At 53.4% G+C, this 26330-nt stretch overlaps 2 protein-coding genes across 2 annotated transcripts in view; one reads left to right on the forward strand and one right to left on the reverse strand.

Moving 5' to 3' along the window:
• Positions 1 to 1712: 1712 nt before the first annotated feature.
• On the forward strand, positions 1713 to 12769 carry LHX4 (LIM homeobox 4). Its single transcript, XM_065649095.1, has 6 exons — positions 1713 to 1965; positions 8263 to 8434; positions 11383 to 11585; positions 11792 to 11946; positions 12119 to 12290; positions 12372 to 12769. The coding sequence occupies exons 1-6, from the start codon at positions 1713 to 1715 to the stop codon at positions 12767 to 12769; spliced, it is 1353 nt and encodes a 450-aa protein (XP_065505167.1).
• Positions 12770 to 15726: 2957 nt separating this feature from the next.
• The window catches only part of ACBD6 (acyl-CoA binding domain containing 6), an 82042-nt gene continuing 71438 nt past the window's right edge, over positions 15727 to 26330 (reverse strand). Inside the window, exons 7-8 of the mRNA XM_065649142.1 lie at positions 20572 to 20602; positions 15727 to 16692 (exon numbers count right to left, since the gene is read on the reverse strand). Coding sequence (XP_065505214.1) covers positions 16538 to 16692; positions 20572 to 20602 — 186 coding nt within the window. The 3' untranslated portion in view covers positions 15727 to 16537. The remainder of the gene's footprint in view (positions 16693 to 20571; positions 20603 to 26330) is intronic.

Here is a 26330-nt window from a genome sequence, read left to right on the forward strand (position 1 = left end):
CAGGGTTAAAAACCAGCAGGTCATTGAAAAGCTATCATTTCTTCCTAAGGAACCGTCATGCTTAATACATTTCTTAGGTTTTATTACTTTTATTTTTACTTTTTTTTTTCAAATTGCTGATGTGTCTCACCCACACATTACCTGAGGGGCTGGTTCATGTTTTTTTCAGGTGGGAAAAGCCTCTTCTTAGTTTGTATTTCAGCTCGGAAATGAAAGCATGGAAAGGTTACATGTGAGTCGAGGGTGGCTGCGCTCTGGGCTGGGCTGAGCATCCTTCCCTCCCCTCCCAGCACTGCCATGTCTGCCACCTCGGAGGTTTCACCCCGCTTGGGCAGGCTCAGCGCTCTAAGTGCCCATTAGCTGTGTAGAGTGGGACTTCACAGCATATTGGTGCCATTTGGCACCATTGTCCCCAAGCCGGTGATGTGGTGAGCATTGGGAAGGGTGAGGCTCAAGACACCCACTCCAGAAGCATGTCGGTGAGCTTCCTCGCTCGGCCCTTTGCCACCAGGTATCGTTGGGTACCGCTGCCTCTCAACTTACCAGTTTTGCTCTGGTGCTTCAGGCTGGATTGTCCCAGGGTTTGCCCTTGCCCTTGGAAACCACAGTCATGTCGAGCCCTTTGCCCTGTCTCTTTGGCATCACCATGGGTTAGTGCAAGGGTTGGGTTAACGGTTGGACTCAATGATCTTGAGGGTCTTTTCCAACCAAAATGATTCAATGATTCTATGATTCTACCACCCTTGTGCCGCAGCAGCCAGTGGGCTGGCGGGTGGGTTTGCTGCAGCACTGAGGAGTTGGGTTGGCACTTTCCATGCCCAGGTGTGTCCCTGTGAGAGGTGCTATTGGGACCGGCCCTGGGCCACTAGTGTGTTCCAGCGCCCTGTCGAATCAGAGCTGGCCATGCCCAGTGCTGGTGTTGCCTGTGGGAGTTACCAACCACTGGGAAATAGAATCATAGAAATCATAGAATCATTTTGGTTGGAAGAGGTTGTCAAGATCATTGAGTCCAACCATTAACCTGGCACTAACCCATGTCCCTGAGAACCTCATCTCCCTGTCTGTTCAACCCCTCCAGGGATGGTGACTCCACCACTGCCCTGGGCAGCCTGTTCCAGTGCCTGACAGCTCTTTCTGGGAAAGAATTGTTCCCAATATCCAATCTAAGCCTCCCCTGGCGCAACTTGGTGCCGTTTTTTCTTGTCCTATTAGTTGTTACTTGGGAGAAGAGACCAACACCCTCCATGCTCATCTCATTTAAAGTAGTTGTAGAGAGCAAGGTCTCCCCTCTAACTCATTGGCGTGGCATCAAGGAGGTGGTGATGTGCCTGTGCCTGCTGCAGCCGGGGAAGGTGCCCGCCTGGCCGAGCCCCCGTCCCCAGCGGCACGAAGGAGAGGGCTGGGACTGCGTGCGCTACCGCCCTTCCACCTATGGCACCCTCCCTAGCACGCAACAGCGCCTCTGGTCGTGACAGCGCTATGTCGCGACAGCGCCAGCCGCCCGAGGCCGGGCCCGGCCCCGGTGCGCTCCGCGGGGCGCCCCAGCCCCGCCCCTTCCCCGCAGGCCCCGCCCCCGCCCCGCAAGCCCCGCCTTCCCTCCCGGCAGGCCCCGCCCCCGCCGGCGCGGAGCGGGCAGCGATTGGCCCCGGGCGGCCCGGCCCGCCCCCGCCCCCCTGCGGGCGGTGACGTCAGGCGCGCTCCCCTCGGGGTGAATGAATGGGAGGCGGGCGGCGCTGGCGGGCACAGCTGCGGCGCCGCGCCCGGGCCGGCACCGGCACCGGCACCGCCCGCGGGACCCGGCGCTGCCTCCCGCCGCGGGGCTCCGCCGGCCCGGGCCGCGTCTCTCCCTCCCCTCTTCTGTCCCCTCCGCCGCCCTCCGGGCCAATAAAATGATGCAAAGCTCCGCGCTCGCTGCCGAAGGGGCTGTCAAGGGGCTTCCCGAGATCCTCGGTGTGCCGGTGCAACGTAAGGACGCTTTTCTCTTCTCCCTCCTTCGCTCCCTGCCGCAAAGGCGGCCCCGGGCCGGCGGGGCAGGGCGGGCAGGGGCTGGAGGGGCAGCGCCCTGCGGGATGGGCAGGTGCCTCTCGCTCCCTCCCGGGCGTGTTTTTTTTTTACTCTTTTTTTTTTTTTTCACCTGTGTGTAGCAGCGTTAATAATGTGAAAATTAAATTAGGAGGGTGCGGAAGGGAGAGCGGTGCCCCGGGCCGGGCGGGCAGCGGCGGCGGGAGCCGTGCGGGCCCGGTCCCGACGGGGAGGTTGCGTGGCCGCGGCTCCGGTTGTGCGTGTGTAAGTGCGTGTGCAAGTGTACGTGTGTGTGGTGCCCCGGCCCGCAGCGCAGGGCTCCCGCTTATATCGTTTATCGCGACAGGAAGAGCCTCACGGGCGAACGGCGGCGGTGGGAAGGGACCCACGGGCGTGAGTGCATGTTAGCGGGACGGCGAGCGTGGTTTGGCTCGGAGCGATGCCGCCGTGTTTGCGTCTGTCCCAAAATCACCTACGTATCTGTATGTGCACATATATGCTCTGTAGCTACAGGTAGCATGTTCGTATGAAAGCACATATTCGCGCCTGCTGTGGGGATGTATGTCAGCGTATCTGGGGGGGTACATGAGCCCACGCACGTGTGGATGTGTATGGACCCCAAGGGGGTAGGGACCCAAGCGTGTCTCAGCGGGATGCGCACGCCGGCAGCCTCTCCGTTTCTATAGGGCCGAGCCCTACACGGGAGGAGCCCGTGTGCACGCACACCCCTATGGATGCACGGAGCCGGTGCGGGGGCGGCCGTGCCCCCCTGTGCCCCCGGCCCATCCCCGGAGCTGCGCGGGCGGGCGGCGGGTACGCTCGGCAAGTGGTGCGGGCTGGAGCTACGCGGGCATTATCGTCATCATTATTAATTATACTCCTCCGTTTGCAAACGGTTCCCGAGAACCGGGGCGTCCCTGCAGGCCGGGAGCGGGGGGAAGCCCGTCGGGAGGAGCCGGGCGATGTTCTGCCCCAACCCGAGGCACCCGGAAAGTTGAGGGGAGGGAGCCCCGGTGGAGGCGGGGGGTCGAGACGGGCCCGAACCCCGAGAGAGCCCGGCCGGGGTGGGCAGCTGTGCCGAGGAGCCCGGCCGCATTTCGTGAGACACACAGGGGTGGGTGGGGGGTGCGCACCCCGGCCGCTGCCCATTCCGGGCCGGGCTTTACCCCCCGTTCGCCGCTGCTCTCCGGAGCATCCCCCGCCGTTTCGTGCCTCTCATCGGCCCCCGGCCACCCGGGGCGGCTGGAATTCGTTTTCCGAGGGGAGAGAAGCCGGTGCCCCTGCCCGCCGTTCCCGGCGACCAGTCCCCTTTCTGCTTTGGGGGGATTGTCCCCGTTATCCCCCGTTTCGGTCCTGTTGCCGGGCCCCGGGTGAGGTGCAGATGGACACGTTTAACCATATTTCACCGTAGCAGAGGGGAAAAAATAACCCCCGGTTGGAGCGTGCAGGGGTGGGGAGGGTCCATCCCACGGCCCAATCCTGACCATCCCCCTGCGACCGAATAACGCCACCGGTTCCCAGCCGCAGGGTCACTTTTATGGCCCCGAAGGCCCACTGGTTTGAGGAGAAATTAGGTGCCCTGGAGCAGCAATCGCCGCAGCAAAGCTCCCTGGTTTGGCTCTTCTGGATGCCACCAAACTCTCCCACCCGTGACACTGCCATTTCGGTACTAACTGGCGCGTACCAGGAATTATCAGGAAATAAATAATAATACAACGAGATATTATTATTATTGTTAATATTTATTTAAGGGCAAAAACTGGCGGGAGGAGTAAAATACGTGCGGATGTGCTGCTATAAAAGTTTCCGTGGCTCTGCCGGTTCCCGGCCGCTCCGCTGCCGGTTCCCGGCCATCGGATTTCGTGGTGTGACAGATCTGGGGCCTGATCCTGCACCGGTTACTCGTGTGAACGGCTCCCCAGGGCGAAAGGGGCTGCCCCTGGATAGGGAACACCTTCCCAAGGGGAATTCGGCCCTGCTGCCTGCGCCGGGGTCACCCACCCCAGCAGCACCTCGATATTTCATCGTGCCTGTGATGAAAATACGTGATATTTTCATTTCTAATCTCTTATTACATCGCAGATTTTTCTTTCTATTTGACCACCGCACAGCCTCCTTATTTTAGCTTATTTCTCTTATTTAGGGGCTGTGTCTTACTGCATCCACACCAGCAAGACTTTGGGGAGCCGAGCCTCGGGGAATCTCCCCCTGACAGCTCCAGCTTTGCAGACGGAATTTTTACAGCTGTGATTCCGAATATTATTTATGAATATTATTTTGCAAATCTCACCGAAGTAAAAACTTCTGCCAAAGCCGGTGGGAATCGTGCCCGGGTGCCGCCAGCCCCCGGCCAAGGGGCTGCGGGGGGGGATTGATTAATCGCCGCTGGGAAAGTCGTTTGCGCGCTGCAGATAAATGAATTGGAGGATTTTTTTTTTTTTTTTGCATGTGGAGGAATGAGATTTCCTCTCCGCAGAAAGTCTTTTTAAGCAGACCCCGACCTGGTGCTTGCTTTGGGGAGGGTGTTGGGTGCAGGCTCCGGTACCGGGGGACCAGACCGCCTTTGTGCTCCGGCTTTCCACCCGCATTGCCGCGACACCCACTCTTCAGCACCGTCCTCTCCACGCGCGACGTTTCCTTCCCTCTAAAAGAAAATAAAATCCCCAAAGAAGGGGGTGGTTTGCCACCTGGACGCCTGGAGTGGTGTGGGGTCGGGCTGCGGGGTGCGTATCGGAGTGCGCATCCTCCCCAAACCCTGCCGCGGCATCGCCTCCACCCTCGCATTTAAAGGTTTTTGGGGTCCGAGGGATTTCTGAGGCCACCCGCCGGTTTGTTTCGTTTCCATCGTTATTATTTTTTTTTTTTTTCTTTTCCGTCGGGGCAAGAGGGCGGGATGGAAAGATGGACCCGCGGCTAATAAATCACGGCGGCGGCGTGGGGACAGACCTCAGCCCATCTTGTCAGGCCAGCACTCGGGTGTCCCGCTGCGTAGGGGGGGCCCGGGGGCGGAGAGGAGGGGAGGAATTGCAGAGCTGGCCGCGGGTTTTAATGGGATACGGCCCAATCCTGTCCGGGCGGGAGGCAGGGATGCGCACTGGCTGTGTGCTCCCCATCCCTGGCACATCACCCTGTGTGTGGGGGGGTGACCCCCAGCCTTTCCCCTCCCTCGAGGAACCGTTTTCATTGAGGCTGCTGTATGCCTGGAGCGGTCCCCATGTCCCCGAGGTGGAGAGGAGGGGACTGTGGGGCTGCGTGCCCCCCCGCTCTGTCTGCGGGAGCATCTATCCATCCACACATAGAGCCAGCCCGGAGATTCTGGTGGGCAGCGACAGCAAGGGAGCACATCAATGTCATTAACATTATCGCCGTTATATCAAATAATTTAGTTAAAACAAGTGAAATAAATACGAGGCTTTCCGCAGGCAGCGCGGACCCGACCCTGGCGCAGCCGCCGCCGTGTGAAAGCACAAAGCAAAATGCAGGGCTTGTATTTAACATATTTTTCTCTCTGCGTGCATCAGGCAGACCAGTGAGTTCACTGGGACAACTTCTGGTACCCCCACAGGTCCCACTTTTTAAATTTTTGTTATTATTATTGTTATTATTATTATGCACAGGGAAGAGCAGACAAGTTGATACGAGTTCTGCACATCTGCATGTGCACGCACAGACCCGTGTGCATTTGTTTGTTGCTGTGAATTTACAGACAGATCAAAAGAAAAAAAAATAGGTCTCTTGTTAAAAAAAAAACGCTTGAAATTTGGAGGACGACATTGTAGCATCTGCTGCAGTTGTTTGTTTGTTGAAATTAAGCTGTGTTGCTGCCTTTAAGGAGAAAGCTGTGTTTGTTAGCTCATGAATACATATATACATGTGAGTATGTGTATATATATGTATACACATGTTTATATAAGTAACTACTTATATAAAAACCTGTTTCATAAACGACCATACATGTTTCTGAAATAAATGGCGAAGATTTACTTTGCAATACCACCAAACGCGCCTCCTCTCCAGGCTGGTGCTGTCGTTTGTGCCAAAGGTTTTCACGTTGCTCTGAAATGAGTTTAACAAATGAAATGTGGAAAACGTGGCTGGTGCCGACTGGCACCGCGGTGCTGGGGGCAGCAAATCATCCAGGTGTTTCCAGAGCAGGAAGAAGGAGAGGGACCTATGGAAGCTGTAGATACTTTTAAAAATATATATATTTTTTAAAAATTGTATTTTTGTTAATGCAACAGAGATTTAAATGCCAGCAATAAATACGGGTACTGGGATTGTAACTATCTAACCTCGTGAATGATAAAATAAACTGCCTTCAGTTGGGATATGTGTCAGTACCCCAAAGTATTTAAAAATAATGTTGTTTAAGGCTGTACAATTTTCTACTGTGCTCTCTTCCTCCTCCCATCTTTCCTCTTTTTTCCTCCCATCTTTCCTCTTTTTCCGCTTTTCCTCTTTCCTGTTCTTTCCCCTTTTTCCCCTTTTCCCCCTTTTTCCCCTTTTCCCCCCTTTTCCCCCTTTCCCTCTTTCCCCCTCTTTTTTCCCCCCTTTTTCCTTTTTTCCTTTTCCCCCTTTTTTCCTTTTCCCCCTTTTTTCCTTTTCCCCCTTTTTTCCTTTTCCCCCTTTTTTCCTTTTCCCCCTTTTTTCCTTTTTTTCCTCCTTTTTTCTTTTTTTCCCTTTTTTCCTTTCCCCCCCTTTTTCATCTCTCCCCCCTTTTCCCCATATTTTCTTTTTTCCTCTTTTTTCATTTTTTTATTTTCTCCATTTCCCCTGTTTTTCCTTCCCCCCCTGTTTTTCCTTCCCCCCCTGTTTTTCCTTCCCCCCCTGTTTTTCCTTCCCCCCCTTTTTCTTTTTCCCCCTTTTTTCTCCCTTTCCCCCCCTTTTTTAATTTTTTCTCCTCTTCCCCCTTTTTCCTTTATTTCCTTCTTTTTTTCCTTTTTTTTCCCTTCCCCTTGTTCTTTTTCCCCCCTCCTTTTCCTTTTTTTTTTTTCTTTCTTTCCGTTTTTCCTTTTCTCCTTTGTTTTCCCCCTCCCGGTAGGCTGCAGGAGCTCCCTCTCCCCCCGCATTGCCGAGCTCCCCCGTGCCCAGGCAGGGTGGCTCCGGGCCCCAGGTGCTGGGGGGATGCGGGAACTGGTTCCTCTGGCTGGTGGCACCGGTAGGTGAAGGAGCCACCTCTGCTGGGGACAACGCATCCCCCCTCAGCCTCCCCAGCACCTGAAGCGGCATAAAAAAATAAATAATCTGACACCCCCCTCCATATTTACTGTCAGTGCTCTCTGGCATCCTTTATGCATAAACATCACTCCTGCTCTTACGCTCCAGCTATGGGCATGTGTTGTTTTTTTTTTTTTTTTCTCCCCCAAAAAAATCAATCTTCTTTCATGCGTGCGTGTCAGCATTATGTGCCTGGCTTTTACCCGGCAATCTTCTCCTGCAGATTTTACAGCACCTCACGTTTATTCTGAACTGTGGGCAGATAGAGAGAGAGATAAATATCCAGCTCTCCAGATCTATAGAAGCTGTCTGTCTATAGGCAGACATTGCACAGGAGGCTGGATGGCTGGCTATACATCTTGCCTTAGGAAAACGCTCCTAGTCCCAGCACCCTCCCATAGCATGGGTGCTGCGGGGGGGACTGGATGGGGCTGGACTCTCCACCACAGCCTGGCCTTACTTCTGCCCACATTTTCCAGCTATTTCCAGCGGGACGAGTCTGTAACACCCCGGCTGGATGGGAAAAAGTGGGTGGAAATGTGCCGTTCCCGTCATCACGTGAAAACCAGGGTCCTGGGGACCAAATGGGTGTTGGACCGTGCAAGGATGCGAAGTGGCTCGTGGTCCTCAGGATGCGGTGGCAGTGGAGGGGAAGAGACGTTTGCCCGTCTTGAAAAATCCTCTGCAGGTGGGGTGGAGGTGGTTGGTGTCCTGCACACCTGGGTCACAGCTGGGACCCCATGGGTCCCCCCGGCAGCCTGGCCCTTGGGGGACAGGGGTGGCCGCAGGGAGCAATGAGCCGTGTCCCTGCTTGGGGACTGCAGGATGCCATCCTGGAGGGAGGAGGGAGCATGGCCTGAAAAATGGGGTGCAGAAGGGAAAAGCATCACCTGTGTGTGTCTGTGCATGGCCGAGCCATGGGCTTTGCTACCCAGAGGGTTTTGGCGAAGGAAGATGTGCCGGGAGGGGGCTGCGGTGGCTGACGCTGCTTTTTCTCTCCATCTCTCTCCCTGCCCTGCCCAGAGATCCCCCAGTGCGCCGGCTGCAACCAGCACATCCTGGACAAGTTCATCCTCAAGGTCCTGGACCGGCACTGGCACAGCTCCTGCCTCAAGTGCGCCGACTGCCAGATGCAGCTGGCCGACCGCTGCTTCTCCCGGGCCGGCAGCGTCTACTGCAAGGAGGACTTCTTCAAGTGAGTACTTCTCGGGGGCACAGCCCCCCGAAAGCGGCGTCTCTCCACACGTGAAGCAAACACACAACCTATTTTTAGATGTCATTTCTCCAAAGTCTTTCTTTTCCTTCATTTTCCCAACAAAAAATATGTTGCTGCTCTACTGTTGCCGCAAGCTGGATGCTGCTGCTTGGGATTTAACCTTCCTAGAGCCCCAAACCCCCCTGGTGCTCCCGTCCCTCTCCCGTGCTGGTTTCAGCCCCCGTGGGAGGTTGAGCTGCGGCGGTTCGGCAGCAGCCCCGGCTCCGTTCAGAGCTAGAGGGCAGGAGAAATCCGCGCAAGGCAGCGGCTTCGCTGCCTGCTCCTGCCCGAGCCCCTTGCTCGCCTCACCGGGGTTTGCTGATGCCATTTTTCTCCCTTCTTCTTTTTATCTTTTTTAAATTTTTAGTGGTTTGGTTTGGTTTGGTTTTTTCCTCCCAGTAGTGCGAAAAGCTCATTTGATTTGTTGGCAGCTGCCCCCGAGCTGTGCGATGCCGCAGCCTCAGCCTTCCCCTGCTCCCCCGGGACAGGACGACCTGTTTCCCATTAAAAATGGACTTTTCAGCGGGGGTGCTCTGGCTGCTGGCGATCTTCGGGAGCTTTCCCAAGGGATGGCAAGAGGGTGTTGCACCGGGGCTGGGCACAGCTCTGCGGGGAGGAGGATCCTGGTCGGCATCTCCTGCGCACCCCTGGTCGCTCCAGCTCTTCCTATCACCCCTATCGCTGGCTAAACCAACCCATGGCGATTACACCCGTGCTAATCCCTGGCCAGCACTTTCCCTGCCTGCCCATCCCCGGGCTCTCAGGCCTCCTACATTTGTCACCCCCACAAGCCACCAGGGCCAAAGATATATCTTGAATTTCTCCTTCCCAGCTGGCGAGCATGTGACGGTCAAAGCAGCCGCTCCGGCCTGGGTAATAACACTTTTGCTTCTGATATTTTCCAGCCTATTAATCTCCAAGTCATTTAAATAGTCACCCAAAAGGTGCGGGTAATCAATGTTAATTAGAGCCGAGAGATCAGTGACTTTCTTAGATGAGGTCCTGCCTGGATTATTTGGTGCCAATCAATAGCATCTCGGCGTTCGCTTGCCTCACCTTTATTTCAACCGCTCATTGATTTCGGGGTAGGTAACCTGTGGAGGACGCGAGGATTTCAGGCCAACTTCAGCAGCAGGTTTGCAACACAGGAGCTACTTACGAAAATACCAGATCTTTCTGGTTTTTACCTTTTTTTTTCCCTCCTCCAAATTGCAGTGCTTGGTCTCCAGCTGTGGGCAGCTCTGCCCTGGGTCCGGCCATCCCCAGGTTGCGTGGAAACACCCTGGGACGCTGGGGCATGGCTTAAAATGGCTTTAATAGGGTTATGTGGGGGGTGATGGATGGGAGCTGCAGAGTGTGCACCGGCTCAGCCTTGGGCACAGAAAAGCATCATCTGTCTGTCTGTCCTATCCCTTCATCCCTCACTCCATCTCTTCATCTCTCCCTCCCTCTCTCCATCACCTTCCCACCCTCCCTCTCAGCTGAGGTCTCCCCAGCAGATGTCCAGGGACTCTCCCTTTAGGATACAAGCCCAGAAAATGAGACAAACCAGGTTTTTCCCTCCTCACCTTCTGCTTCTAACACCCCTTTGGGCAGCTGTTGAAATCGCGCCAGTGCCTCTCATGCCTGGTGCCCACCACCCGTCTCTGGGTGACACTTGCACGATTCGGGGACAGTCTCAGGGGCCCAGCTTTGGTGGCCGTGCCCCTGCTTTATGGACAGTGTGAGGGCACGGGCAGCTGTGGGTCTCGCAGGGTGATTTTTGCATGGTTGGGGGATGTTCAGCCCTTGGAGGGGCAGTGAGAGGTGCCTGGGGTGGCCGTACCCTCTGGGGAACCCCAAATGTCACCACCTGCCCCTGCAGCCTTGGGGCTGGGGGCTGAAGGGCTTGTGTTTTCCCCAGAGGAGTCTGTTTAAGGTGAAGGGGACAGATTTGTTCTGCTAACTGCTGCTTGGGCTGCTGCTGCAACACCAGGATGGCTCCATGGGGTCCTTGCACACTCCTTGCACGCTTCTTGCACCATTCTTATATGGCCCTTGCATGTTTCTTCCACACTTCTTGCATGTTCTTTGCACACTGCTTGCATGTTCCTTCCGTGCTTCTTGTCCTATTCTTGCATGCTCCTTCTGCACTTCTTGCGTCTTCTTGCACACTCTTTGCATGCTTCTTCCACACTTCTTGCACCATTCTTGCATGTTCCTTGCATACTGCTTCCACACTTCTTGCGTGCACGTTCCAAATTCTTGCACCATTCTTACATGGTCCTTGAATGCTTTTTCCACCCTCATTGCATGCTTCTTGTCCCATTCTTGCATACTTCTTGCATGCTGCTTCCACACTTTTTGCATCTGCTTGCACACTTTTTGCATTCTTCTCCCACATTTCTTGCACCGTTCTTGTATGGTCCTTACATGCCGCTTCCACACTTCTCACATGCTCGTTGCACACCTCTTGCTCGCTCCTCGCAGCCGTGCTGGTGGGCTTGCCCGGGCTCACGCCTACCCCAAGCCAGCACACCCGATGCACCCGTTGGGCTGTCATTACGGTGTAAGAGCCCCATCATTCTACATTAATCTGGGATTCATCATCCTAGCGGGGCGGTGTAATTAATTTATTTGGTATTAACGTGGATGAAATATGTACTGTCCTTGCAGGGGAAAATGAGGCAGCCTATAAGCATTAGTTAAAAGAACCATTAAAATCAAACCTTCCTCAGCTCCATTAGGCCGGTCTTTCACACTGAAGAAGATAAACCCCTGCCGTGTGAAGTGTCATGCATAATTAGGTTGATTGCTGGTTTAAACTCTGCCCTGTCTCCTGGTTCCCACCCCATCTCTGGTGAAGCCCACCTGACTGGGGGCTCAGGGTCGCCCTCTTCTCCTTGCAGACGTTTTGGGACCAAATGCACGGCGTGCCAGCAGGGCATCCCCCCCACCCAGGTGGTCCGCAAAGCCCAGGACTTTGTCTACCACCTCCACTGCTTCGCCTGCATCATCTGCAGCCGGCAGCTGGCCACCGGCGACGAGTTCTACCTGATGGAGGACGGGCGGCTGGTCTGCAAGGAGGACTACGAGACTGCCAAGCAGAACGGTAGGCACCCCGAAAGGACTACGAGGTGGGACATCACACCGAGGGGTGGCCGTGGGTTATGTCACTGCATTGTAGCTGTGGGAAGGGGTTGCTACGGGCTCTGGGGCAGCTGGTTTTTGGGAGATTTTCCCCAGTGGCGTGGGCTGGTGGTTTGGGGTTGCTCATGTTGCTGCAGTTGGGGCTGGTACCAGTTTCTTTGCCTGCAGATGACTCCGAGGCGGGCGCTAAGCGGCCCCGGACCACCATCACGGCCAAGCAGCTGGAGACACTGAAGAACGCCTACAAAAACTCCCCCAAGCCTGCCCGACACGTGCGGGAGCAGCTCTCCTCCGAGACGGGGCTCGACATGAGGGTGGTGCAGGTGAGGCCGTGGGGATGCCCCTTCCCGCGCAGCGGTCCCACCGGGGTGCTGGGCTGCAGGGTGGCACGGGTGCCTGGGAGGTGGGCTGTGGGGCTGCTGGGTTGCGTGGGTGCATGGCAGCCGGGTTGCCAGGGTGCCGTGATGCCATCGATGTCCCCACCTCCCGTCCCAGGTGTGGTTCCAGAACCGCCGTGCCAAGGAGAAGCGGCTGAAGAAGGACGCGGGGCGGCACCGCTGGGGACAGTTTTACAAGAGCGTCAAGCGGAGCCGCGGGGGTGGCAAGCTGGAGAAGGAGAGCTCGGCCGAGGACTGCGGAGTCAGCGACAGCGAGCTCAGCTTCCGCGGTGAGCGGGGTGCTGGCGTGGGGCGGGCGGGCTTTGGGGGTCCCCCCTGTGCTGACCCCCCCTCTCTGCTCTCCCCAGCAGAAGACCAGATCCTCTCCGAGCTCGGCCACAGCAACAGGGTTTACGGCACCGTGGGGGACGTGGCGGGCGGACAGTTGCTGAACGGCAGCTTCTCCATGGAGGGGACGGGACAGTCGTACCAGGACTTGCGGGACGGGAGTCCCTACGGCCTCCCCCAGTCGCCGTCCTCCATCTCCTCCCTGCCCGCCCACCCCCCCTTGCTCAACGGGCTGGACTACGCCATGGACGGCAACCTGGGGCTGGTGGCCCACGGGGCGCAGGGGGTGAGTCAGACGCTGCGGGCCATGGCCGGGGGGGGCCCCACCTCCGACATCTCCACGGGGAGCAGCGTCGGGTACCCAGACTTTCCCACCAGCCCGGCCTCTTGGCTGGACGACATGGATCACCCCCCTTTCTAAGCGCCGCTCGCCGCCCACCCCAGCCCCCGCTTGCTGCCCCCCTCAGCCCGCGCGCCATCCCGCTGGCGATCGACATTTCCAGGATTCCCCGTGGGAACCAGCCCCGGAGGGCTGGAGCGGGGGGATGGCATCGGCGATGGTGGGGGCGGCTGTGCCCGGGGTGGGGGGCACAGATGCTTTTGGGTGTAAGCACAAGACAGGCGTTGGCACATGGGCCACGTGGCGGAGATGCCGGCGCGGGGCGGGGGCTCGGCGGGGTGTGCGATGGAGCGGCGGTGCGAGCCGGCAGGGGGAAGGACAATCAGGGATGGCAGAGATCATCCCGGTGCCCGCGCCAGCCCCGCGCCCCTCCCGCCGCTGCTATTTTCAAGAGTTATTTTTCGGTATGGAGTTGATACGCGACTCGGCGTTGCCCGGACCCTCAGTGGAAAGAAAATTCTATATTGTAGAAGGGTTTATTTTAGCAAGGCCAAGGCCCCGTCCAGGCAGGGCTATCGCCCCACTGCCCAGGGGTGATGCTGTTCTGCGTGCGGGTGGCTGTGGGGCTGTGATTTATCTCCAGGAGCGCTTATGGTGCATCACTGCGGCTTTTACCCTGGTCGTGTGGTGGGGAGGAATTAAAAAAGAAAAAAATATAGAAGCCCACAGCCTGAGCTGCACAAGGGCCAAGCGAGGCTGACACAGGGCGAGGAGCTGGGCAAGGGTCAGGGGGAAGGTGGGGAATGTTTGCTCTGAGGATATTGCGAAAAATTCCCCCTGAGAAGAGGGGGAAAAGGGCATTTCATCAGCCGCAGAAGCACCCACGTGCTGGGAAGTGGAGGGACAGGGTGGATGAGACCCCTGGCAGCTGCTTGCTCACCCCCCACCCTCACCAGGTGTTTGACCTGATGATAGAACCCAGCTCTGCGTACTCTGCCTGGGGTGCCCAAGTCCACCCCAGCCCCGTGGGCATTCGCTGGCTGTGGGGTCCCCACCATCACCCCCCAGCTCTGGGGTGATGCTGGTGGCCCCAGGTTGCCCTTTGCGGGGGCTGGTGGCCGATCCAGTTACCCGGCTGCAATCAGAGGTGGGGGGGGCGGTGCTCCAAAATCAAAGGAGAGAAAAAATAAAAATTAAAACCAAAAAAGTTGCCACACAAGAAAGCACATCACTGGTATGTCCCTGTCCCTCCTTGTCCCCCCTGGGTGGGTGTGTTGGTGCTGCAGGAGCTGCACCCATGTGCCTCCCCCCGTCCCCAGCTTTGGGTGCTGCTTTGTGCCACAAGCCCCAGGCTCACCGGCACGGCTGCCGGGGAGGGGGACGGGGGAGCCGTGCCCGCTGCTCTCCATTGACAAGGCCAAACGTGTCCCCCCTCTTTGCTGTGTAAATTTTGTACAGTTCCAGAAAGTGAGAGTCTTGTTTCCTGGGGGGGGGGGGGGTAAAAAAAAAAAAAAAAAAAAAAGGAAAAAATAAAACCCAACAAAAAATAATAATTAAAAAAAAAAATCAAAGATTAAAACCTTATTTATTGCCATGTCTTTGGGGAGAGAGGATCTCCCCCAATCCTCCCAAACTTGGGCCTGGGGTATTGCTTTTGTACCCTGCCCTCCTGCGCGTTGGCATGAGATGTGTACGGTCACCCCCTCGCCTGGAGGGAAAGCGATGTCAAATAAAACTCCGGATGCTCTTTAGCAGCTGCTGCTTTTGGGATTTATTTTTTTTTTTCTTCCTCAATGGGATGGCAGCGGCCGCCGCCGGCACCGCCTGCTCCGGCACTGTTGGATATTTGGGCTCGGGATCCAGGACGAGTGGCAGCGGTCAATGGTACCGTGGGGACAGAGAGGTGGGTGGGTTTGGGGGGGTGAGCATCATCCCTCCACACGGCACCCCCAGATGCTCGCAACTTTTCTGCCACCACGCAGGGATGGCAAGGGGAGCCATGGGGACCCCCCGCCATCCCGTCTGTACCGTGGGCACAGGTGAGATGGAACAAACATGCCAGGGAGTGTCCAAGCCCCTCCATGGGCACCGGTGTGTTGGCTTTTCTCTATTTTAATCATTTTAACATTTAATGCTTCTCAATTAAAGTGATTTCCTGGAGTAGATGCCAAGCTTAGGCCGAATGCACATTAACCACTTTCTGTATCGGTAGTTAAAGGCACCGAGGGATTTAAACAGCAATCCACAAGGCTGCTGGGGAAAGGTTTGGCTGAATAAAGCAGATTATAAACAATAATATATGTCTTTCTCATTTTTTTCCCCCCCCTTCCCCTTTTTTTTTTTTTTTTTTGGAAATGCTCCAACCTTGCAAACAGCCCTAAAGTGCTATAAACATCTCCAGGGCTGAGCGCTCAGCCCCCAAATGCGCTCGCTGAAAGCACGGGCATCGCTGCTACTGCTTTTCCTCCTGCTTTAAAAGAGTTTTTTAATTTTTATTACCCGACGTGTCCATCAAGGCAGGCAGTGCCTGTGCATTATGGCACTGCACAAGGGTGGCCTCGCCTGTCCCTAACCTCGGTGTCACCATGTCCCGGCGGGCTGTTGTATCGTTTCCGTCGAGTCGGCACTGCCCCGCGGGGACCGTAAACGTTGAAACCCGGCGTGTGCTGTGCGGCGTGAATGTTTAGCAGCAGTTGGCTTCATGCATCGCTGCATCCCAGCTCCTTTCACCAGCCCCTTGTCACACCCAGGCAGCAGAATCATCCCCCAGCAAAGAGAGGCTGCAAACAGATGCACACGATGTATTTTATTTCTTGCCATCCACGCCTCAGCCTCCTTCTTTGGGAGGCTCAGCGGGAACAGGCTTCAGCTCAATTTTCCTACTGACTTGCAAAAAAGCCCAGCATTTTGTGTTTTTTTTTTATTTTAATTTTTTTTTATTTTCCAAAAACATGGAGACCACCACTGCAGCTGCCCAGCCCAACAACCCCCTCCAATATTAACGCAAAATAAATTGACGTGGTCCAGTACAGGCCATTAACTTGCCCAAGCCATTTCACCCCCCGACCGAGCCTGCCGCTTGCCGTGTGTTTGCCGCGCCGTGGGGTGCTTCGGCTGCTGGCGGCGCCCAAGCAAGCGACAGGCCCTGGAGCTGCCGATGGAGGTGGGGTTTTAATGCCGTTTAATTCAGCAAAGTGGTTTTGTGATGTGGTAAAAGTCCTCTCAAATTCGAGAGGTTGGTTAGCTGTTGTCTTACGTATATTAGGTGAGAACTAGAGGGATGGACAGGGCGAGAGCTTGAGCAGAGCTTTCTGAGGGCTCCAACAGCGCTCAGCTGCCTCCCATCCTTATTGCTGCCAAGGAATCAAGCCACTCCCTGCAAGAAAACCACACAGAGGCTCCATCCTAACGCTGTGCTTTTATTTTTAATATTTTGCTTGGACCCAGGGAAAAATAAAAAAAAAAAAAAACCAAAACTCAATCTGAAGGGGAGGGGTGAGCATCTCAGCTGGCCCAGCAGCCCTCCCCTCCCCATGGAGGAACCAGCACAGGCTGCTCTGGCGAGACATCCGATGCAGTACTTGCATTTAATACATTAAAAACGATACCTGGGGCCTCCTCCAGGCCGTCTCTCCTCCCTCCCTTCCCCCCAAATACTGATAAATATCAGAGCATGCAACACCCTGATCCCATCCTGCCCCGGATACGTGCTCGGCCGGCCAGCCCTTGTGCTGGAGAGCCCCCCCAGACCCTGTGCTCTAAAATCTCCCCTTCCAACCCCCACGGTGTTTCGGAGAAAAGAAGGGGGGGTTATCGCGGACTGTCCCTGTCCTCCGTGTGGCCGCGGGGTTAGGTCCCGCCAGCCGTGTGCTGCTGCAGAGCCGAAGTGATGGCTTGACAGTCTGTCACCTCCTCCGGCAGGCAGCCCTCCTGGTCCCGGAGCGTGGGGTCGGCTCCCGACTTCAGCAGCAGCTCCACAATATCCAAAAACTCGCAGGCAGCAGCTGAGGGGAGAAAGGGAAGGGTTAGTCTGGGGATCCTGACCCGAGGCGGCGGTGACGGGTGTTTCTGGAGCGGCTGCTGTGGCTGGTGACAACCCAAGCGTGTGCCAGCAGCAGGAAGCGCTGTCTCAGCACCTGGCCAGGCAGAGCAGATCATTTTTTGGGGCAGTGCTTGGTACTCAATAAATTATTCGCTTTTGGATTTAATAGTGCAAAGGAAAAAGACAGAGTGAAAGCGATGAAAAGACAGAGGTCCGGGGAGGTTGTTACTGGTGCAACCAGAGTCCCGGGGGTTTGCAGCGCCTCACCTGGGATGATGCACATGGTGCAGTTTGGCTGATGCTCCTTCATGTCCAGGACTGGAGACAGGCCTGGGAAAGCCTTCCCTGTCTGCTTTTGTACTCGGAATTTAGAATGTATTTATAACAAGTTTATAACCGCCTGCCCCTCACCTGCCTCCTGAACCTCCCCGGGCAGCACAACCCAGCCAGAGCTGCCTCACTTTCATCCATCATCACTCCTTGTGGAAAATTCCAATGTTTTTTAGCTGCTGGCTGGACTTTCCCTGAGCACCAGCTCCAGGGCACATCCCTGTGCCCATGGACAGCCACCACTGTTATTTCTAACCCACGCCTCCGTGAGCAACTATTTTTTTCAACCCTGATTTACTCTGTCAAGAGACAACCAAGTTTGAGCTGAGCTCTGCCCTGGCCCGAGGCTGTAACAGCCCCGGCAGCTTTCGGTTCCAACTTTGCCTAAGGACATTAAAAAGAAAGAAACAGAAAAAAGGTGAAAACTCTTAAAATTGAAGAGCCGGGCTTGGCTGATACCAGCAGCAATCCCAGTCTCTGGATCTTCCCTTAAGCCTAAGCAACGCAGATCCTAGTGAAGCCAAAAACTGCCTCAGCCCCAACCTGCCTTAAGAGACGGCAGCTTCCTCTCGCATTGGTAGTGACTGGTTTTAATTATATTTTAGGTGCTTTTACAACGTCACCAACTGACTCTTCTTTGCTGTTAAATGTAGTAATTACAGTGTCTTTTGCATTACTCTGCAGTTTTCTACTGACCCAAAGGGACAAGCAGAAATGTTTAATTAAAATAAATTTGACGTGTGATTGGAGCTTATACTGAAAAAGATTTAAAAAAGGAGAAAAAAAGGGGAGAGGGTTGGTGAGGAAGCAGGTGGGGGTGAGGCTGAGCTGAAGGGCTGCGGCATGTCCCGGGGGGACAGCGCAGCGCCCTTTTAGAAAGCTGAATTCCAGGGGTACCAAGGACGCTGTGGTGCAGCTCCTGGGGGTGGGGAGATGGTACCTGCCGGGGAAAGGCGGTTGCGTCGTCCGGTGCCACCGGCAGGCACAGCCCATGTCCCCGAGCGGGCCGGGATGTCCCCAGGGATGAGCAGAGCTGCTGGATTTATCACACCCTGGGACCCTCCATTTGTCAAGGGCCGGAGCGGCAGCCCTGACACTGGCACGGGTGAAGATGAATTTCCATTCAGCGCAGTTCGCCTTCTGACTCCATTAATCCTCAGGGTTCAGATGATGAATTTCTTTCTTTTTTTTTTTTTATTATTTATTTTCCCTCCAGCATCCCCTCCCACTGCCCTGCCACAGCACAGAAAGAGCCGAACAGATGGTGCTTTGCAGGGAAGCCGGAGTGCCCGTGAGGATACAGAACCTGCCCACCCCGCGGCCACGTGGCCACCAGCGCTCCGAGAAGCCTTGATTTCCTCTGGGAGAGGCAGCGGCAATGATTTTAGTATTCCCAGCGGGTGGGTGGGTGGATGGATGGATGGAGATGAAGACGAACAGGCTGCTTAGCAGGGAGACTGTGCTGGTACCGATCGACATGGCACCAACCGCGGCCTCTGGGTCCGGCGGTGGTTCCACCGGTGAGCCGGTGCCTTCAGACCGTGCTGCCGGCTGGGCCCCGCTTAACCTCCGATTAAACCCGGGGTCGGGGCCGATCGGAAGGAGGAAGGATTTATAACCCGCCGCAGGATGCGGTTTGACATGGGCTGTAATCAGGAGAGCTGTCACTGCAAGGACAGCTGCCACGCCACGCTGGCTCATAAAAAGGGATAGAGACACCCTAAAAGCAGGGGCTTGTCTGGCTGGCCTTGCTCCTGGGATTTAACCCTTCCCTGAACAGCCTCTAAGAAAATGAAAAACCTTGTAATGGCATCGCCAGAGACGGTTTTCATTCCAGCTCTTGTGCCTCTCCGTTGCAATTAGCAGTTCGATTACGAAGCGCCTACCGAGACGGCACCAGAACACTTTCAGTGAGTTCCAGTTTCAGGCCAAGAGCCACTTGACTCAAAACCATTCACTCACTTAACAAGCTGTTTTCAAGATTGGGGTGATTTATGATAATTGAGGGAGCCAGGACATCCTGGGCAATTAGATGGTCGGCCAGGGACAGTGGGCACCTGTGGGACACCGGACCTGTGTGCCAGCAACCCAGGGGGGCTTCCCCAAAGATGACATTTGGGGAGGGGAGCTGGGATAATACTCAAGAAGAAGAAAAAATTCCAACACTTAAAATATTCAGGAAAAAAAAACCCTGGTAAACTCTCATTATTGAAACATCTGAGCTGAATGGGTCAGAGAAACCATTTCTGAAACAATGTTAATTTAAACAGTTATGTTTGTTTGCTTGTCTTAATGAACCAGCACCAACCACTTGCACAGAATTTATGCTCAGGTGGTGCATCCCTCCCTCTGCTTTCACATATTGAACTTGCTTGAAGCGGGATAACTTACACACACTATATTTTTGCACAACCTGCTATAATCCACCGTGCACCCCTTGGTAGATGGATATCGGTGTCAGAGCAGGGGAGAGCCCAAAATGTGGAATGGGCTGGGAAACAGGCAACGTGGCACTAAGTGCTCTTCATTCTGCAGACGCTGCTGCACTAAGCAACAGATTTGCTCCTTCAGTCAGAGTGATAAGAATGTGAAAAATAAAGTAACCTACAGGAAAGATGACATGGGGAGAAATGATACATTATTGTAATTACAGTCTCAGTTCAGCGGCCCTGGAATCTGGTAGTTTAGATCCAGATCCAACTGCGGTGCCTTGGAGTGATGGTCTGCAAAGCAATTTTGCCATCCTGCTAACGTCCTTGTGGAGCGCTCAGAGAGAAAAGACACAAACGCTTCAGAATGACAGGGATGCCCTTAATTACACAGTGACAGGCATCAAGAGAGAGTAAAAAATAATAGCTGGGTATGTCTTAATTTTGGAAAAAATTATGATACAGATTAAATCGATACTTTTTTTCCTATTCCCCACACATCAGCACCGCATGTGTCACTTTAGCCTCCACTTTTCTCATTTGGAGACAGAACAATCTTTCAATTAAAAAGATGGCTATAAAATCATGTATCTCATCAGCATGTAATTGTAGGAGGGACACAAACTGTAACTTCACTCTGCTGGTTTTGGTAGTGGAGAAACTGCTGCTCTCTCGGCTGTGCCCAAGCGGGTTTGTCACCAGGACACGTGGAGGTGACGGACACCATGTTCGGCCCCGTCCCTCACCTGTATAACCTGTTAAAGCCAGTACAACTGCGCCCTGGAATCACACAGGCACAAAGGAAAAACTCTGCAGAAAGTGCATCATTAATTGGGGGAAAAGGAAGGCTTTGAGGTGAAATTTGCAGAGGAGAAGGAAGGGAGGACAGCAGTCTTCTTCGCCACTTCTCCCCATCGTTCCTACTCATACCATGCTGGGATTTGCTGGTGAAGTAGCCGCCAGTTAATCAAATCCAGCTTCCCTGCTCATATTTCTGCTGAAATTTGCTTTTTGTATGTAGACTATTTAGTCCAGCAGCGAAGCCACCCTTGCTAAGGGGGAACAACCACAAACCAGCTTACCATAATGGAGTGCAGTCTGGCCTTCTCCGTCCTGAAAAAGAGAGAGAGACTTGATTTTAGAGGTGTCGGTAACGTCGTGGGGATACAAGTAAATCCCACTTTTAAATAAATATGCTGAACCACAGCAATATTTTATTTGACTAGATAAACAGCCCAGGACACCCAGCTACCTGGCAGCCAGGCTTTGAATCATCACCCACCATCCATCCATATTGATGGATAATCAATACTTATCCACGCATAAGAGTGCGTGGATCACGTCAGGACAGAAGGATAATTCAGTTCATAGCGTTATCTCTTCCAGCCCATAAAAATGAAGGATTCCAATCCTATGGCCTTACTTTGGGACTCTAATCCTGACACTTTAGTGCAAGGTGCTTCTGTGCAAGCACAGCCTTGTCCAGCTACTCCAGAGAAGGGTAAAGCACTGGGACAGAGGCACAACTCAGTGCAAAGGAAAACGCAGGAGGAAAAAAAGCCGCTTTTCTTCCAGCTGAATAAATTTTAGGTTCTTGCTCTTCAGATTTCAGGTGGACACAAAGCCCAAGTAATTTCTGTGGGGCTGCTGGCATCCCTGCAGAATGAGGGCGATGAAAGCGCTGGGGAACGAGAGCCGGCTGCTGAACTCATCCGTGTGAAACACCTGCAGCGCAAGGGCAAAGCAAACCGCACGATTTGAAGACGTCGGCACGCAGCTTCAACCTGACACGTACAGCAAGCGTCAGCTGCAGTGGTTCGGGAAGCACGTCCCAAGCGCGGACAAACCCAGGGATCGTGCCACAGGAACAGGTGAAATAACAGAAGGACAGAATTACCGCCCCCTTTGCTTTCACTGCGCCACCAGGATTAGCCTCTAATTCAGTTCTTTGCCTCTTTAATTTATTTGCATCTGTTTATGGAGACTTAAGTTTTTAATTACCATCATCTCTGGGATTAAGGTGCAAATTCTACAGCCTGTTGTGGATTCCAGAGCAGGCGAAAGGGAAAAGAAGAACAAGAAAACAGGTAGAAATCCCACCCGTAGCTGTCTGGAGAACTCTGGTTTCCCAGCTTGTTATTCTGTTTGATATTAAACCTGTTCCTAGGAAGGACTTGTGTTTTAGGGTGAAAGATTCTTTGCTCTGAGACACTGCATCAGCATGACAACCACAGGAGCAACAGGGGCAAAAGAGAAAAGTGAGACGTGACAGGCATTTGCTGCCTGAACATCCCTCTCACCTCTTTGCTGGGGAAAATGTGGGGGTTGAGGTTTTTCCTTCCACGTGCCGCTATGCCCCATTCGTGGCACTCACGCCAATGTTTGGAGCTGCCTTGTTTTAGGATCCTATTTCTGCCCAGGTTGTGGGGAGCGTAATGCAAACGGGTGTCACTAGAAGATACTGCAAAGCAAAGAACTGAAGGAATCAAGGACGGCATCCATTGATTATTCCACACTAATAAGGTAACCGATGCGAGGCAGAGCCCCTAAGCCCGTGCCAGCTCGGAGGAGTGACGGGGCCGGCACTGACTTCAGCAAAATAGGGAGCAGGGCTGGGGAAGAGGAGGTGGGAGTGCTGTAAATGAGTTATTGCAAAAGCAAGACTTCAAATATTGCTTCGTGCTGGGGGACGGGAAGCCAGCTCCCCTCTGTGACACAGCCTTCAAAATTGTAGCCAGCAAAACCCGCAGGTGAATGGGATCAGAGATGAGCAGCAGAAATCGCTTTCCATGGGAACGCTTTGCTGCAAAACTCCTTATAAAATACACGGGACTGCTATGTGAATACCACAGCCATTTGTTCCTTTTCCAAAGGCCTGCGGAAAGCACCGCGGCTTCAGCAGCCACCTTCGGGCTAACGAGGCTTTTTATTTCTCTTAGATGTACTTACTGGCATCTATTGGGCCAAGAAGGGCGCGCAAGTCCCGGCATACAAAATGTGTCTCTTTAATCCCAGCGCGGTTTTTAAAAAGAACTATTAATCCAATGTTATGCAAACATTGTTTACACTTTAGTTACACTGGATTTTTTTTTTCCCCTCTGAGCCTGACGGCTGGCCAAGTGCTATTTGTTATACTTCTCAGATGCTAGGCTATTTGCTTGTATTTTTCTCTGCGACAAATTTTAATCCAGGTAAATGGAAAAAGCTCTAGCGTGGCCACTCACTAAGGGCCTTGAAATGCCCTCGGGAGGCTGCTGATCTCAATCCTTCTTGGATTTGGCTTTTTGGAGCACCGTGGCTAATCAGCACAGCACTTGGCTCCAGGTGCGGCAGCGCTGAGACTTCAGCGCTAAACGGTCACACCTGGAAACGAATCAAAAGACAGGCCATGACGGTGAGGATTACAGATCCCACTGCGGAAGTTACGTGAGACGAATATCACCTACCAGGTGCTGGAAATGTCTGTTTTTACAACACACAGAAGCGGTCTTAAGATGAATTGTAGCTGGCATTGATGGAAGGGATATTTCCCGACGGAAAGCGGTGGTTTCCGGAGCATCCTAAGCAAGGTGTGGTGTGTCTTGCTCCCAGGACGTGCCTCTACTGGGACGAATGATCCCGAACGGCAAGGGGACAGGGACAGAGCGCCACAGCCTCTGTCCTCACCCCGCTGCACCCTCCCAGGGCACCGGCCAATGTCACCGGCATCGCAGGCACCGGATTTCCCCGTCGCAGCCACGAGCACATCCCCGCGGCAGAAGGAAGGCAGAGATGCCGGCGGCAATCAGACGGACCGTGTCGCTCATCTGGCTTGCAAGCGCAGGCAGCTAATTATTCTCTGTCAAAACCCACCAGGATACTTGTTGGAGGAGGATGTTTGTCAGGACGGTTTAATTCTTCTCTCTCCAGTTTAGCTTTCAGATTACAGAAATGCAAATCGAATGGAGCTGCAAGTACAAGACGACCGAGAGTCTATCGATACACACCGAAACCAATAATTTGATAAATCAGTACCCTAAAAACCTCAATACTGTAACCAGTTATTTCCAAACTGCCTATGGCAAGTTAGGTAATCATGGTGCATTATCATTTATGTGCATAGGCATGTTAAAAGAAATTAGAGACTTTTTTTTTCCTCCCCGATATGAGCTTCTGTAGCATGACAGGAGCACAAAGAGAAGGTGCTGAGAGGGGAGTTGATGTCAGGGAGGGCAGAAGAAGAGATTGGCAGCCCCAGGGCCAACACTGAGCTCTGCTCTACGCCAGGATGCCTCCAAGAAATGGAGGCTGGAATAGTGTCAATGCAACAGGTTAAAAAGGAGAAAATCAGAACTCTGATTCAGGGAACTTCAACACGAAAGGGGGAAAAGGCCAGGCTCAAAGCAGTAATACATAGTGTTTCTGTACAGCTTTGCTTTTGGCTTGCAAGGCACTGGCAGGTCCCTGTCCCAGAGCCCTTGTAGCAACACCCTGTCTATAAAAAGGAGCTCGTGGAAATGGCAGAACCCCTGTAGACAAACAGAAGATGACCACAAAGGAAGGAAAGACCATCACACACTTGGATGTAGGAGCGCTCAGTCCCACACAAGCAAGTTACCGACCAACAACAGATCAAGTCCGAGCTTTCCTCTTGCCTCCTAATGCCACATGCCACCCCTGGTGCCTTTTACAGGCTCCTGGCACATCTGGCCACAGAGGGATGACAGCTGAGCTGCACGGCCTTCAAGGGAGACAAGTTCAAAGACTTCAAAAATAAAGCCAAATGCCCGCGTCTACCCAACCCATCAAAACAAAGATGCTACAAAATCACCGGTACCTCCTACATCCATGGTCTGTGGCAGATGTCACTCAATGAAAATCCAACTACCAGTGGGTAACTTATTGGATAACAGGATTTTGTTCTGCTCCTGAGAAATTTAAGCAAGAGAAATGAGAGAAGATGGACCGAGCGCAGATGGACCAACTGTTTTATCCGTTAAGTGGTGCTATGGCTACTGCACGTCAATTTTGTCTTATAAGTGATAGGATTATATCGGTGTTGCCATCCCGTGTTCATTTCTTGGGAATTTCTGTACCCTGCTTAACCTAACACAAGGTTTCTGGGCTGAGGGGCTTGGCTGAGATGCTGCACGTGCTATAAGACACGATTCCCGCTGCCCCGCCATGGCAAGCACACCTTGACGTGCCAGCGATTGACCGTGCTGGTTTCACAGGACAGTTTTTAAAACAATGTTAGATAAAGACTGATCTTCCAGACCTGACCCATTCGCTCTCCAAGCTGTGCGCGGAAACCTCTGCAAGTGGGATGGCAGCCCTAAGGGAGACACCATCTCTTGCACCATTTCACGTGTTTTATTTAGCACAAGTACAGAAAGAGGAATTTGAATTAAAAAAAACGTGTTGGTTATCTTGGTGATCTTTGGTTCACTTAGACCACGTATGGGTGACGAAGCGGGGGCTGGACAGCCCTCCACACCAGCTGCCCCACTCCTCCTCCTGCACTGGTCCACACCAAGATCTTCAATCACATCTTCATATCTTCATGCACGGACACCACGAGCACGAAGAGCACAGCAGAAAAGAGACGCACCAACCCCTCCCTTCTGAGCGACAGCGCATGCACTGCTTATTTTAAGGTATTATTTCTCCTGCATCACCTCTACTTTCTGCTCCTTCGTGGTACCTTCTAAGGTGCAGGCTTGTTCCCATTGACAGACTCCGAATGTTGGCAGTGATTGCAGGAGATAAGAGCGATGAGGTGATAAGAGTGTTTAACAGCGCTGGGTCCTGGGCAGCGTGGGTAGGCCGGAGGGAAGATAAATATTTACACTACGTCTTTAGAAGGTGAGTGAATAAAAAGGGCTAGAATAATACAGCTTCTGAACAAGCACCGGTGCTTAGGAGCTGTGAATATAAATCTCTGCAGCCTCATGACACACACTCACTCAAGCCAGGGAGATGAAAAATAGCAAGAAAATACTTCCCTCCACTTTTAAAAAGGGTTTTACTTCTCATTTATTTCCACTTTAGACTTCAACTTCGCAACAATTTACTTTAACCTCATCATCTTCCTTTTCTCTCTCTGAAATTTTATCCCCAAGATGACTGAGGGTGAGACTACAGCTAAAAGCATACCAGAATTTATATGCTAATACCCACCAACATGTAAAACCAGGCAATGCGAGCTAATAAAACCAGTCTGAACTCCACCAGACAATTCAGTGGATGGCCCCTACACAGCTTTTGTTTTCATTTACATGCTGCTTTTGCACACAGCAGCCTGGGTTTGGACATGTACATTAATACATGTAAAATGAATGCTTGTCCTGTCGAAGTAGACAGACGAGTGGATTGCTGTGTGTGCAAATGCTGGCAGAGAAAAGCAACGGTTTAGTTTGAAACTTGACCCTGTTCTTTTAAAATTAGACCAGTGTCCACCCACATACAGATAGACTTTTGATTTTAGGTGCCTCCTGAACCTTAATGCCAGCGACAGTGCAAAAAAGAAACAAGACCATCTAACAGCCTTGCGCCATAACATCCAGAGTCCCAAATAGCTCTGACGCTAGAAAAATAAAGCAGATCTTTATGTTTTCTCCCCATTTTTCGGCTTTTGGTTTCGCTAAAGCAAATTATACTTTGTGACCTGCTGGTTTAGACTGGGTGGCCCACACGAGGATAATGATTTAGCTGGTGTTTGTAAAACGCTTGTAAGGTTACGGCTGCTAACGCTGAGCGCAGGCTGCTGAGAGACATCACCAAGTCCACCCTCAGTGCCAGCTCGAAGGCAGCTCAGATGCTCCTCAAGGACCACAACCGTGGGGCAAAGGATACAGAGCAG

Source organism: Caloenas nicobarica, chromosome 20 (assembly GCF_036013445.1).
Source record: "Caloenas nicobarica isolate bCalNic1 chromosome 20, bCalNic1.hap1, whole genome shotgun sequence".
Classification (NCBI taxonomy): Eukaryota; Metazoa; Chordata; class Aves; order Columbiformes; family Columbidae; genus Caloenas; species Caloenas nicobarica.